The 12,544-nt window shown below is 42.6% G+C and overlaps 1 protein-coding gene across 1 annotated transcript in view; it reads right to left on the bottom strand.

The window, feature by feature from the left end:
• The window catches only part of LOC136576199 (protein mono-ADP-ribosyltransferase PARP14-like), a 90,345-nt gene that overhangs the window by 25,610 nt on the left and 52,191 nt on the right, over nt 1-12,544 (bottom strand). The window contains exons 14-15 of the mRNA XM_066575287.1: nt 930-1,106; nt 338-559 (exon numbers count right to left, since the gene is read on the bottom strand). Of these exons, the coding sequence (XP_066431384.1) occupies nt 338-559; nt 930-1,106 (399 nt within the window). The remainder of the gene's footprint in view (nt 1-337; nt 560-929; nt 1,107-12,544) is intronic.

Genomic DNA, 12,544 nt, shown 5'->3' with positions numbered 1-12,544 from the left:
CTGGGCAGTGTGAACAATGAGGACTTCTTCACACTACCCAGAAGCCCTTCTATGGAAAGAAATAGCGCACAACAGTAGCTGGTGGCCGAGCCGTGAGCTAGTGCGCATGCGCTCCTGATATCCCAGACACCAGAGTTAGGCGAAAGAAAGACGTAAGAAGGGCTCAATGGTGGAGGTGGTTGCTTACCCTGGCAAGAAGCAGTAAACATTAAGAAGGCAGAGAAATCAATATCTGCAAAACGGAGCATTTTGGAAATAAACATTGTATGGATGAGTGCATTGTTTTACAATTTAGAACGTATTGAGATGGGACTACCCCTTTAAGCAAAAGACTCACAGTTTGTTATTCGGGAGAGAAACGACCTCTCCTGGGGCAGGTTGGTCCCTTCTTTCGTCTTCATACTGGTGTAGAAGTCATTTATCATATTCTGCTGGAAGATGACTACTTTCACTGTCTGAAGGCACCGAGCAGATTTGGACTTGACTTTGCCTTTGGCAAATTCGGTTACAGCTTCTAACATGATATCAGCCACCACAGTCGAGGACACATTACCCGCACCTGTGACACCAAAAGCAATATTAACGTGATTAATTGTAGAAAGTTATCAATAACAAAGTTACATGTAGGGATGTTTTGCAAATTGAATCAAATTTTTTAAAATGTCACAACCCCCTATATAACAGACATTTCTCCTCTATGTGCCATCTCATGGCTCGTATGCATTCACACTAGGTCATAGCCTACATCTGGTGCAGGTTACGGCTCTTTTCAGCCATAAAAAAATTGTCAAGACCTCGTGATTACTTTGGCGCATACAATTTGTGTTTCTGGCAGAACCTGCTAAATCTCCCCCAATGAAACAAGCCTTTCTTCGCTTCATCTTACAATTATCACAACAAAGAGAACATTATTTTAATGGAAGCCAAACCTGTCCCTATGGCTGGGAATGCGACTGATGAGGCGTGGAGGTTCTCGCACTCCATGAGAGACTCCGTTATAAAGTTATTGATGCCTTGTGCTGAATTTATGCCGATAACATGGAGAATATGTTGGCAAAGGAGATTTCCACTCTTGGTAGTGATATGGTTGCTCTTGTTTTGGGGTGCTGTGGATACAAACATTGATGACATGAGTGATGACATCATTAGATTGTTGAAGCATTAATGATGGCCTGCGGAGACAGAGATAATGTAAAAAGCAGGAAATCTTGCTTCCAGTACTAGACCGTCTGCAGATCCTCCTGTAATCTAGTGCGTACAGCTGGAGGCTTCTGCTCCCGGATCCTCTGTGCTGAGGGATTTCTCACTACATCTGGTAGCTTCATCTACAGGAGTGTTTTGGATGGAGCTGGCTTTAAAGAGGACCTGTCATGTCTTCACCTCTGTGGGGCTGCTGACACCAACGATGCGTTTCCCTTGTTTACACTCACTTCCATACTGGTTCTTCTTAGATTCAACTCCTGTCACTGTGAATGTCAAGTGGGCTGCTTACATTACTTACAGTCAATGAAGTCTAACATCACTCATTGACAGTAAGCAGTGGGATTCACTCACTTGGCACTTTCATGGTACCAAGAGCCAAATCCAAGAGCCCATATAGGCTCATAGTGGCTGCAACTGACAGCCGACCTACTGCTGCAACAGCGGGGATCGGTGAGAACAACAATCGCCACTGTTGACCCCTTATATGCCGCACTCAATATTGATCGCGACATGTAAAAGGTTCACAGAGGGAGAGCCGTAGCAACCAGACACCTGTCAATGGCACCTGGGGCTGCCATGGCATGATAAGTGATAATACAGTGCAATACAGTAATTTGAAAGGCCACGTAAAAATATACAGCTAATTAATATATTTGAGAACCTTGCTAATAGTAGTGGAAAGACAGAAGAACAAATGTAGTGGCCCAAATAGTTCCTACAAAAGCGCCTTGCCTTTAAATGGCAGAGCTCAGTTCATGTATTACCAGCAGGGGTAAAACACTACTTAATTTGCCCTACGACAGCTATTAATAGTCTGCCAGGTGGATAGTTAATTTTGATCAGTTTCCGGTAGATTGAACTCTGATTGGCTGCAAGCCAGTGGAGTGATAGTTGGGAGGCCGTAGACTGTTCAGGTCTGGGGGTGAAGAGAGTGAGAGGTAGGAGAGGAGTCGTGTCATAGGAATAGTGAGAAGATAGTCAGTCAGTGAGATTTCAGTAAGATCAGAACAGTAAAGTGCACAGAGAGCTTAACAGTAAGTCGGCTATTAAACAATTGAACTGTATAGTTAGTGTGATTATGTGGGTAGTTGAGAGGAGTTAGTAAGACAAGTGAGAGAATTGGATAGTAAAAATCTTTAGGCGTTCATCAGAGAGAGAGTGTTAGTGTGTGTAGACAGCATTGCAGTTAGGCAGCTCCGAAAGCTACCGGAAAAGTTGTTGGATCCAGAGACGAGTTGCGGCCCATCACAGGAGAATCCTTGCAAGGTGGCAAAGACACGAGAGGTAAAATTTAGAAGTATTCATTTTACCGTGAGGAGAGGGCCGCAAATACAGAGCAGAGTTTTAATTGCGGATACCAGAGCCACAGAATACCCTCATAACCTGTGCCAAAACGAAGGTGTATACTGTTCACAGTTCACACCATGGAAGAGCCATTAAACTGGCCCAAGTAAAACTAACAGCACTGCCATATGTTACCCTGAGCATCATCTCTGTCTTTAACCTGAGGAACCCCAGGTACATTATTCCTGTTATTGGTACTCCTAACATGCAAAGAAGATAACCACTTTTAATGAAAGATTTGTATGTGTACACTGATATATGATCGCTACTGACAGCAACAAAGAAAAGGAAAAGAAAGTTATTACGTATTAAATCCTGGTTCTCGTGATTTCTTAATTGCATCACATTGAACATAAAATAAATAAAATTGCAATAACGCCATGAAGAGGCCATTGTGGCTTTGTTGCACATGACAGGGAGTTGCAGAGCAACTAAGCAGCTGCCTCTTACAAGTGGCATCATGAACAGGATATAGAGCCTCTGTGACCTTGTAATTGCCACTTCAGCTTAAACAAAAAAATCTGCAACTGCCATTTTCTGTGCAAATTGAATTTGTCCGTCTGTGAGTGCTTAACAAAATCTATGACTCCAGTGACATCTACTACCACCCTACCTCCCACAATGCCCTTCACTATGCCTTACTATTTGGGAGCACCATGGCTGCCTTGGTATAGCGGTGAAATGCAGAAGCTCCATGAGTTTAAACACCAAATGAAAGCTATGCATCGCCTGTGTCCCATTACCGACAGACATAAGTTGGAAATGCTCATGTGTCAATTGGAGGGAGCTGCGGCTCGAGAAGTTAAACCGTGGCCTAAAGACCAGAAGAAAACAGTGGATCAGATCTCTGAGAGATTGCAGAACATTTCTGAGATCAGAACGATCTCTGGAGTGAAGAAGCAATTCTTCAACAAGAAAGAGAAGTCCCTGAGAGAGTATGCCCTGTCATTTCAAGAAAGCATGAAGCCAGTGATCCAAGCAGATCCCAGAGAAGCGGCTGGAGCAGACCAAGTGCTTGGCAAGCAGTTTATTGAAGGGGCAGTGACAGAGGATTTGAGAAGACAGCTAAAGATGCTATCTGTTCAGGACACATACCCCCTTCCTTGACTTTAAGGCCATTCAAGTACTAGGTCAAGAAACTCGGAGTAATTCTGAAGAGACCTATGAAACCACCTTCCTTCCCAAAGTAGATAATCCATGGATCAAGCCCGTAAAGCATGTCTTTTTACATACAGTCTCAGACTGGTACAGCTGACCTGCTCAGCGAAATGCAAAAGAGCATGGCAGAAATGGCCCATAGTGTGTCCACACTCTGTCAAAGGATCAAAAAGTAGGAAGCAAGATCCAACACAAGGCCATGAAAAGTGGCACATAATAGTCCTCTGAAATCACACACCCTACCAGCTGAAAGACGGACCGAACCCTGACGAAATAGACTGGGATCTGTCATCTGCAAACACGGTCATAGGACATGTTGAAAGAAACTCGCAGTTAAACGGACAACTCCTGAGGCCGAGGACCACTCCTCAGGTGGAAGAGGGTTAGGTCCTGAACATTCGAGATGGCTCTCTAAATATGTGGGACCCTGTCCTGAAGTGACAGTCTATTTTAATGGCATACCACTTTCAGCCTTGATAGATACCAGGTTATAGGTTATCATGATAAGAAGAGACACATTTGAGCAGTGCTGGAATACTGAAACCCTGATAAAACAGCCAAAACGAGTTTTAGATGTTATTGCCACCAATGGACAAGTTGTACCCTTGGTAGAGTATTGGGAGGCAACTGTACTGGCAGGAAGAGCTGAATTGCCACAGCAGGGGATTCTAGTTATCAATGTAGAAGAAAGAAACACCTCTGCTGTGATTCTTGGCATGAACATATTGCAAAATTGTTACGATGAAATGCTGGAGGCTCTCCAGAAATCAATACCACCTGCTTCCCAAGCTCAGCAGAGTCCTGCAAAGAGCCATAAAAGCCCTATCCGCTCAACAGCAGTTTACTAACATGAAAGGACAAGTCAGGCGTGCACGCATAAGCAATGTAAGACCCGTTACCTTGCAACCGGGAACCGAAACTTTAATCTGGTGCCAAACCAGACCAGGCCTTCAAGGAAAAGATTATCAAGCCCTTGTAGAACAGATTCAGCTAGAAGAACATCCTGTCATCATGGCGACTAGAAGTGTAGCGACTGTCTCAGCTGAAAGAATACCTATTCACATACTAAATATGGGAGAATCCCCAGTTCAACTTAAAAAGCATTATCCAGTGGCGCAAACTTTGCTTCTACATGCATAAGATGTTCTTACTCCATCTAGTGTGGAAGTGCAACAAGCCACACAATATCACCAGAGATCACGTTCTGAACTCCATACCCACCAGTGATCAGATTTACAGGTTGGTGATGAGGACACTCCTAACTCAAAAGGTTGAAGTAGTAGTTTAATTAGCTCAAAAATGTCATTCGGCCTCCAGTAAGTATCCATCAGACTTTGGGAGAGCCAAGAATGTATGCCATACTATACCAGCTGAGCTTTATCCCCCGATAAAAGAAGAATACCATCAATTCCACCAGCCATGGATCAACCAGTTAAAAAAATTTAAAAAGGAAAGGAAAGAGACTAAAGTGATACAAGAGAGTCATAGCCCATGGTCAGCACCCATTGTGTTAGTTAAAAAGAAAGACGGAAGCATCAGATTCTGTGTAGACTACCAAAAGCTTAATAATATTACACACAAGAATGATTATCCTCTGCCTAGAATCAAAGATTTGTTGGCAGTCCTAAGGCTCTGATGCATATTTCTCCACCCTGGACTTAACAAGTGGTTACTGGCAAATGCCAATGGCTCAAAAGGGCCGAGAGAAAATAGCCTTCACTACCCCTATGGGACTTTTCGCGTTCAATAACATGCCTTCAGACTTTGTAATGCTCCTGGCACATTTCAACGCTTCATAGAAAGATGCTTTGGGCATAAAAAAATTAAAAACAGTTCTTTATTTGGATGATGTCATAATTTACTCCAAAACATTCGAGGAACATTTGCAACACCTGGTGGAAGTGTTTGAAATCCTAATCAAACACGGATTGAAAATTAAACCTTCCAAGTGCCACGTATTAAAAACCCAAGTGCGCTATTTAGGCCACATAGAGAGCTCTAAAGGGATTGGACCTGACCCTGAAAAGATAGACATTATACAGAATTGGCCAACACCTAAAACTATAAAGGACGTGAGAAGCTTCCTCGGATTCACGGGTTACTACAAACGGTTTATCCCGAATTTTGCAAGAATAGCAGTGCCCCTACAGGAATTGATTAGGGGCTGCTCTAAAGAAAAGATAAAAAGAGCCATTTATGTTAATTGGGAACAAGAATAGGAAGATTTATTTCAGCTACTAAAAAGTAAACTCATTTCCACTCCAATACTGGGATATCCAGATTATAGTAAACCTTTTCGGCTGTACGCAGATGCAAGTCTAAAGGGATTAGGAGCAGTCTTAAGCCAAGTACAAGATGACAAAGAGAGAGTAATTTCCTTTGCAAGTCACTCACTCAAAGGAGCAGAGAGAACTGATCAAAACTACAGCTACGTCAAGCTGGAATTCCTAGCACTCCTGTGGGCCATCACTGAAAAATTTAGGGACCATCTAGCTGCTTTTTTTTTTGTGACTTACACAGATAACCGCTTGGCTCACTTGAATTCTGCTAAGTTGGGAGCGCTTGAACAGAGGTGGGCGTCAAAGCTATCCAATTTCAATTTCACCATTAAATATAGATCAGGCAAGAAAAATAGAAATGCTGATGCCTTATCCAGATTACCCACGCTACAGATTCTTTTCCAGAAGAAGATAAATAGGAAGAGATTGAAATGCTCAATTTCTGCACCACTAATGTCCAACAAAATGCCATCCGAGTCACCAACACCACTAACAGCGACCCGTTGAAGAGAAACAATGGATCGACTTTCAAACAGATAGCAGAACAATAGGAGAGATCCATGAATTTCTGGTATATGGCACCCTTCCCTGAAGGATCAAAAGAGGAAAGACTGATCCTGAATTCCATAGATTGGAGACAACAATTGACCCTATGACAGGAAACAGAGTGCACCAGATCCTAATCGCTGGAGGAGATGCACACTTTATTCTAACAGCTTATCATGATTCGTTCGGACATTTTGGAGTGCAGAAAACTGAATGTACTATCCGCAGAAGGTTCTACTGGATATAAATGGGACAGGATATAGCAACATGGTGCCTAGAATGTGAAATGTGCACAAAAAGATTGAACAAGCCTGACCAAAAAGCTCCACTACATCCAATAGTGACTAAGAAACCTCTAGAACTTCTAGTTCTAGATCACTTTATGATTGAGCCGAGTAGGACCGATTGTACCAACCTTTTGAACATAATTGATAATTATACAAAATTAATTGTGACAGTCCCAATGGGAGATCCAAAAGCTTAAACCACTGATTATATACTGGGAAAAAATGTCTTACTACCATATAGATGCCCAAAGAAGATCTTAACAAATCAAGGACCTGCCTTTGAATCTCAACTCTTTCATGAACTATGCAATCTATATCAGTCTACAAAATTAAGAATAACTGCTTACCACCCACAAGAAAATGGACTGTGTGAGAAGATGAATCAGACCATATTAAACCTTCTCAGGACCATACCAATGCACAAGAAAGCAGATTGGCCTATTATCCTGCCGGCGCTAATATATGCCTATAACACCACAGTACATTGCTCAACTGGATATACTCCCTATTGCCTCATGTTTAGGAGACAAGGCAAATTACCAGCAGACTTATCTTTGGGAATACAAATAACAGATGATATCAACCCGTTACCAACCACACACTGGGTGCATGACCACCAAAAATGCTTGCAGAAATTGACCTTCGCATGGAAGATGTACAACAAAAACAGGAAACAGACTTTAACAGTCATGCCAAAACAGAGCCACTGAATAAAGGATCCAAAGTTTGGATAAAAAAGGTACAAAGAATCGGCAAATTCGACACCCATTGGGAAGATCAACCTTATACTATTCTGGACTTACTAGTCCATGACAAGGACTTATACTGCATAGCCCAAGAAAATGGAGGAACAAAACTAGTCCACAGAAACAGACTTAAGCCATGTTATTTAGACCAGATCCCGACAGAAATTCCCGAACCAAAAGATAAGTTACAGTTACTTCCAAATACAAAGACAAGCAGCTCACCTGAATGCTACAGGGCAATCCTTCCATCAGTCTGCTGAAAACATATGTGGAGCCTTGGCTAGCTGCAAGTCTAGCAGCAAAGAATATACTTCAAGGAAAAAGTTGCCAGCTTCTTCACACAACTTTTCTTTATTGAATATATATATATATATTCAGAACACGAGACAAATAGATAAAAACACCTTGTCCGCAGCGACATGTTTCGGCAGCAACTTCTGCCTTTGTCAAAGCTGACTAAAAAGAAAATACAATGGTTTTAAAAGAATAAAAACAGCTGAATGTCTTAGGTTCTTGATGATGACCAACCTTGTCACTCCTCTCCACTACCACACGAATACCACACCTCCTTTACCTAAGCATTTGTTTAAAATAATCTGCAATTTGAGATGTTCTTACATACATATACAAAGATTCTTACATGCATATAGAAAGGTTATCTTTAACATTTGTTACATTATAACATAAAGCCTTGTTTGTGTAATAGGCTAGTTCACAACAGCATCACTCTGTGAGGAAAAGATAAGATCATAAGGCCTCAACATAAACATAGCAAAAAAAGCCAAACATTTTATATTGTTAGGCTAGATTTTAATATATATATATATATATATATATATATATATATATATATATATATATTAGTGAATCTGTTTTAGAATGCATTCTACTAGGGTACTTTGTATCTAACTTGAAGATCCAACATACCTATTAGAAAGCGCAAAAATAAACAAAGTACAGCCTTGACGTCAGGCATAAAACAAAATCCTGCTTATCCAGCACTTACTATACAGAGTTCGTCCCTGACTATACGGACGGCTCGCTGTAGCCGCACGAAAACTACACGCTTGTACAAAAGTCCAGTTTGTCCTTTGGTAAGGGATAAGGCGTCTCATGAGACCAGCAGCTTCCAGCATCTAGCTGCGCCCGGCCTCTTCCCTGTCTTCCCTCATTTACACAAACATCTCCAGCAACTAACTTTGCTGGAGATCACGGCACCGCTGTTTTTTCCCATATGACATGAACTCCCTTCATGCCCACTGGACGAAACATCTGACTCGAGGTAAAACATACCGACTATCCATTATTATCCCCTTCAGTGTCTCACAACATATATATACTGTTTTATAATTCATTCCTCTGGGGTACCTGGTATCTAACTTGGCTACCCAGGCTGTTGTATACCATTTAAAATAATATATAGCAATTACAATAGGGATTTGAGAGAATTCATTGTCATGAGTATAGATTTTTTGTTAAAACAGATTTTTTTTTTTTTTTTGACGGAAACTTTTATTTGTGGATCACTGTAGCCCTTATGGGGTCCAAATTCTCACCTACCCTGACCAATCTATTCATGGCATGGTGGGAAGAAAAATATTTTTTTTCTAATGATAACCCATATGTGGATCAGATGGTGTGGTATGTATGTTATATTGCTGATGTTATCATTATCTGGAATGCAGAGGTAGATGATGGAACTAAATTTGTTGAATATTTGAATGACAACCAATATAATTTACATTTTTTGAGCAGCACAAGTGACATCGAGATACTTTTTCTAGATCTGAAATTGAGAGGAGAGGAAGACACTGAAAATATAACAGTATCCTTGCATAGAAAACCCAATTCAGGTAACACTATCTTACATGCCAATAGTTGCCATCCTATACAAACAATTAAGCAATACCTGTTGGGGAGCTGGTAAGAGCCAAACGTTCCTGCACTAAGGAGGAAGATTATGCAGTCTCAGAAAGAGAAATTTGCGATAGATTGGAGAGAAGAAAGTATAACAAATGGATGCTGGAAAGAGCAAGGAGAAGGGTTCAATCTGTAGATAGAATAGATGTGTAAAGGGATACACAGGTCTTTAAAAAATTGCAGAATAAATTGGTTTCTTCTACGACATATACCAGAGAATTTAGCAAGATTAAAAAAATATTTTTTTTTCATATCTTCCTATCTTGAAACAAGATAAAACATTAAAATCTATTTTGGAAGGGGGTGTACAGTGCGTACCCCGGTGTATAAGAAATCTAGCAAATAAACTGTCACACAGTCAATCAGAAAGAACCAGTAACTCTCAATGACGGCTGTCACAAAATGGCTTTTTTAGATGTAGGGGGGGGGGGGGGCAGGGGTGGAGCATGTAAGTTTGCTAATAAAACTAAATGCTTTTTAGGAACAGACAATAAAACAGAAAATAAAATAAATTCTTTCATCAATTGTGATACTAAGAATTAAAATCTAGCCTAACAATATAACCATTTTTTAACTTTGTTGCTCTTTCTTTATAAAGAAAAAAAACTCCCAAAGAGAAAGGTATGTTGGATCCTCAAGTTAGATACAAGGTACCCTAGAAGAATGCACTCTAGTACAGATTCTACATATATATATATATATATATATATATATATATATATATATATATATATATATATATATATATATTTGTAGGCAGTTAAAGGGTGAAGTTGTGGATGGAGTGAATCTCCCTCCCAGGCTTTTAGTTTGGACGGGGTGGCGGTCCAGTCCAAAACTTCACCCTAGCTCTCAGGAAGCGCAACTGCAGGCACTGATCCTGTCACTGGAGCATAAAAGACTGCAGCTCTAGGAAGACAGGGCCTGACAGCTTGAGGAGGAAGCCTCTGAGCATCTTGCATGGTGCAGCTTTCATTTTGTGATTCTTGCATGGACTTGAGCACCCTGCGTGGTGCCTCTGTAATTTTTCAAAGTCTATTTCTGTTTGCTGTGCTGGGAAATAAAACCGAGGAAAGTTTTATCCTACTTTATGGTCCGGTGTGTCTGTGCAGACTCCATCACCCTGACGGACTATTACATTTGGTGCTCGGATGCGGGTAGCAATCCCGACCGCTGAGGGCAATGGCAAGACACACGGTGAATGTCCTGGGTAAAGTCTGCGCCTGCGATGCAAGCGCCAACCCCGGCTATAGAGGAGCTGCTAGCGCGGATGGACCTTCTGACAGATGTCCTGCTCAAACATCCAGCCTTAAGGAAGGACGGGGCCCCAACTACAGCCAGGCCCAGGGAGACTGTGCAGAAGTTCCTGCAAAAGATGACTCCAAATGATGATGTTGAGGCCTTTCTGACCGTGTTTGAAAGAACCGCCGAACGAGATAACCTCCCCAAGGCTGAGTGGGTCAAGGTTCTAGCACCGTTCCTCACAGCAGAACCACAGAAGGCGTACCATGATATCAGTGTCCACGAGGTAAGCTACTATGCCAGATTAAAGGCAGAGATCCTGGCTCATCTGGGGGTTACAGCGGCGGTCCGGGCGTTAAGAGTGCATAATTGGAGATACACATCTGACCAATCAGCCAGGTCGCAGATTTTTGACCTGTATCATCTGGTTAAAAATGGCTGGAGCCGGACATTTGCACACCCACCCAGATGGTTTACAAGGTCGTGGTGGACCATTGCCCTGCCGGCAGACCTGCAGCGCTGGGTCGGTCATGGGGGGCCTAAGGATGCTAACCAGCTGGTAGAACTGGTCGACTGCTACACTGCGACGGAAAACTATCTCCAGGACATCCATTCCGTACAGACCCCCATTACGAGTTCGAGACCTGCAAGGGGTAAGAGACCACCGGATGCGAGAGGGAAGCAGTGGCCTGGCGGGAAAAAGGTCGGGCCTCCAGAGAGAGCACCACTGGAGTTGAAAGGCTCGGATAGCCCAACCAGTTTCCTAAGCTGAGGAAACCTGGGCCTTTGAGGTGCTGAAGGTGCCAGGGGTTCGGACATGTGTTGGCTTAGTGTCCCGTAACCAATGAGCCTATGGAGGGTGACGGTGCTTGGAGCCGGTCCTTGTTTGCAAGGCCTAGTTGCGGTGCCTCCCAGAGACTAGAAACTGAGCCGCAACTGTGTCGGTTAAGTGTAAGCCACCATTCAGTGGAGGCGCTATTGGAATTGGGGAGCCTGGTCACCTTAGTGCATGCTAGTCTGGTAGCAGAGGGCTTCCTACCAGGTAAGCACATCAGTGTGGTGTGTATACACAGTGACACAAGGGTATATCCTATGGCACGTTGTAACTTTGAGACCCATGTCGGAACTGTGACCTACGATGTAGGTGTGGTCAAAGGGTTAATGCACAGTGTAATTTTGGGACGTGATTTTCCTGTGTTCTGGGACTTTTGGGGGAAGATGATAACCCCTACTAAAGAGACTGGCGCAAACCCAGCTGACCTTACCCCTCCGCAGGATAGCGGGGTAAATGTGGACATTGAACCAAGAGATGTAACCTTTCCTTTACAGGTCTTGGCTGGTGATGATATTGAAGAGGAAGTTCACCCCTCGGTTCAGGATGTGTCCGATCTGGAGGATGCACCTGAGGGCTTTGGGACAGCCCAATTAAGAGACCCCACTCTTGTTAATGCAAAAGAAAATGTCGTGATAATAAATGGTATGTTACAGGATCCAGGTTCTGACCAACGGTTCCCCCATTTTGCCACGAATAATAACCTGTTGTATAGAGTAACAAAAATAGGCGAGAAAGTGGTGGAACAATTGGTCGTGCCAAAGCCGTATACAGGCGCAAGGTGCTAGACTTGGCACATAATCATGTATTAGGGGGACATTTAGGAACTGATAAAACACAGGATAGAATTCTTCAAAGGTTCTTCTGGCCAGGGGTATACAAGGACATAAAAGAGTACTGTGAGTCGTGCCCCACCTGTCAGAGTACCTCTCCCGATTATAGAGGTTCCCTTTGAGAGAATTGGAATGGATTTAGTGGGTCCCCGGG

This window comes from Eleutherodactylus coqui, chromosome 8, assembly GCF_035609145.1.
Source record: "Eleutherodactylus coqui strain aEleCoq1 chromosome 8, aEleCoq1.hap1, whole genome shotgun sequence".
In the NCBI taxonomy this organism is placed as follows: domain Eukaryota; kingdom Metazoa; phylum Chordata; class Amphibia; order Anura; family Eleutherodactylidae; genus Eleutherodactylus; species Eleutherodactylus coqui.
The sequence above is the reverse complement of the archived record's forward strand: the minus strand, read 5'-3'. Positions and strand labels throughout refer to the sequence as shown.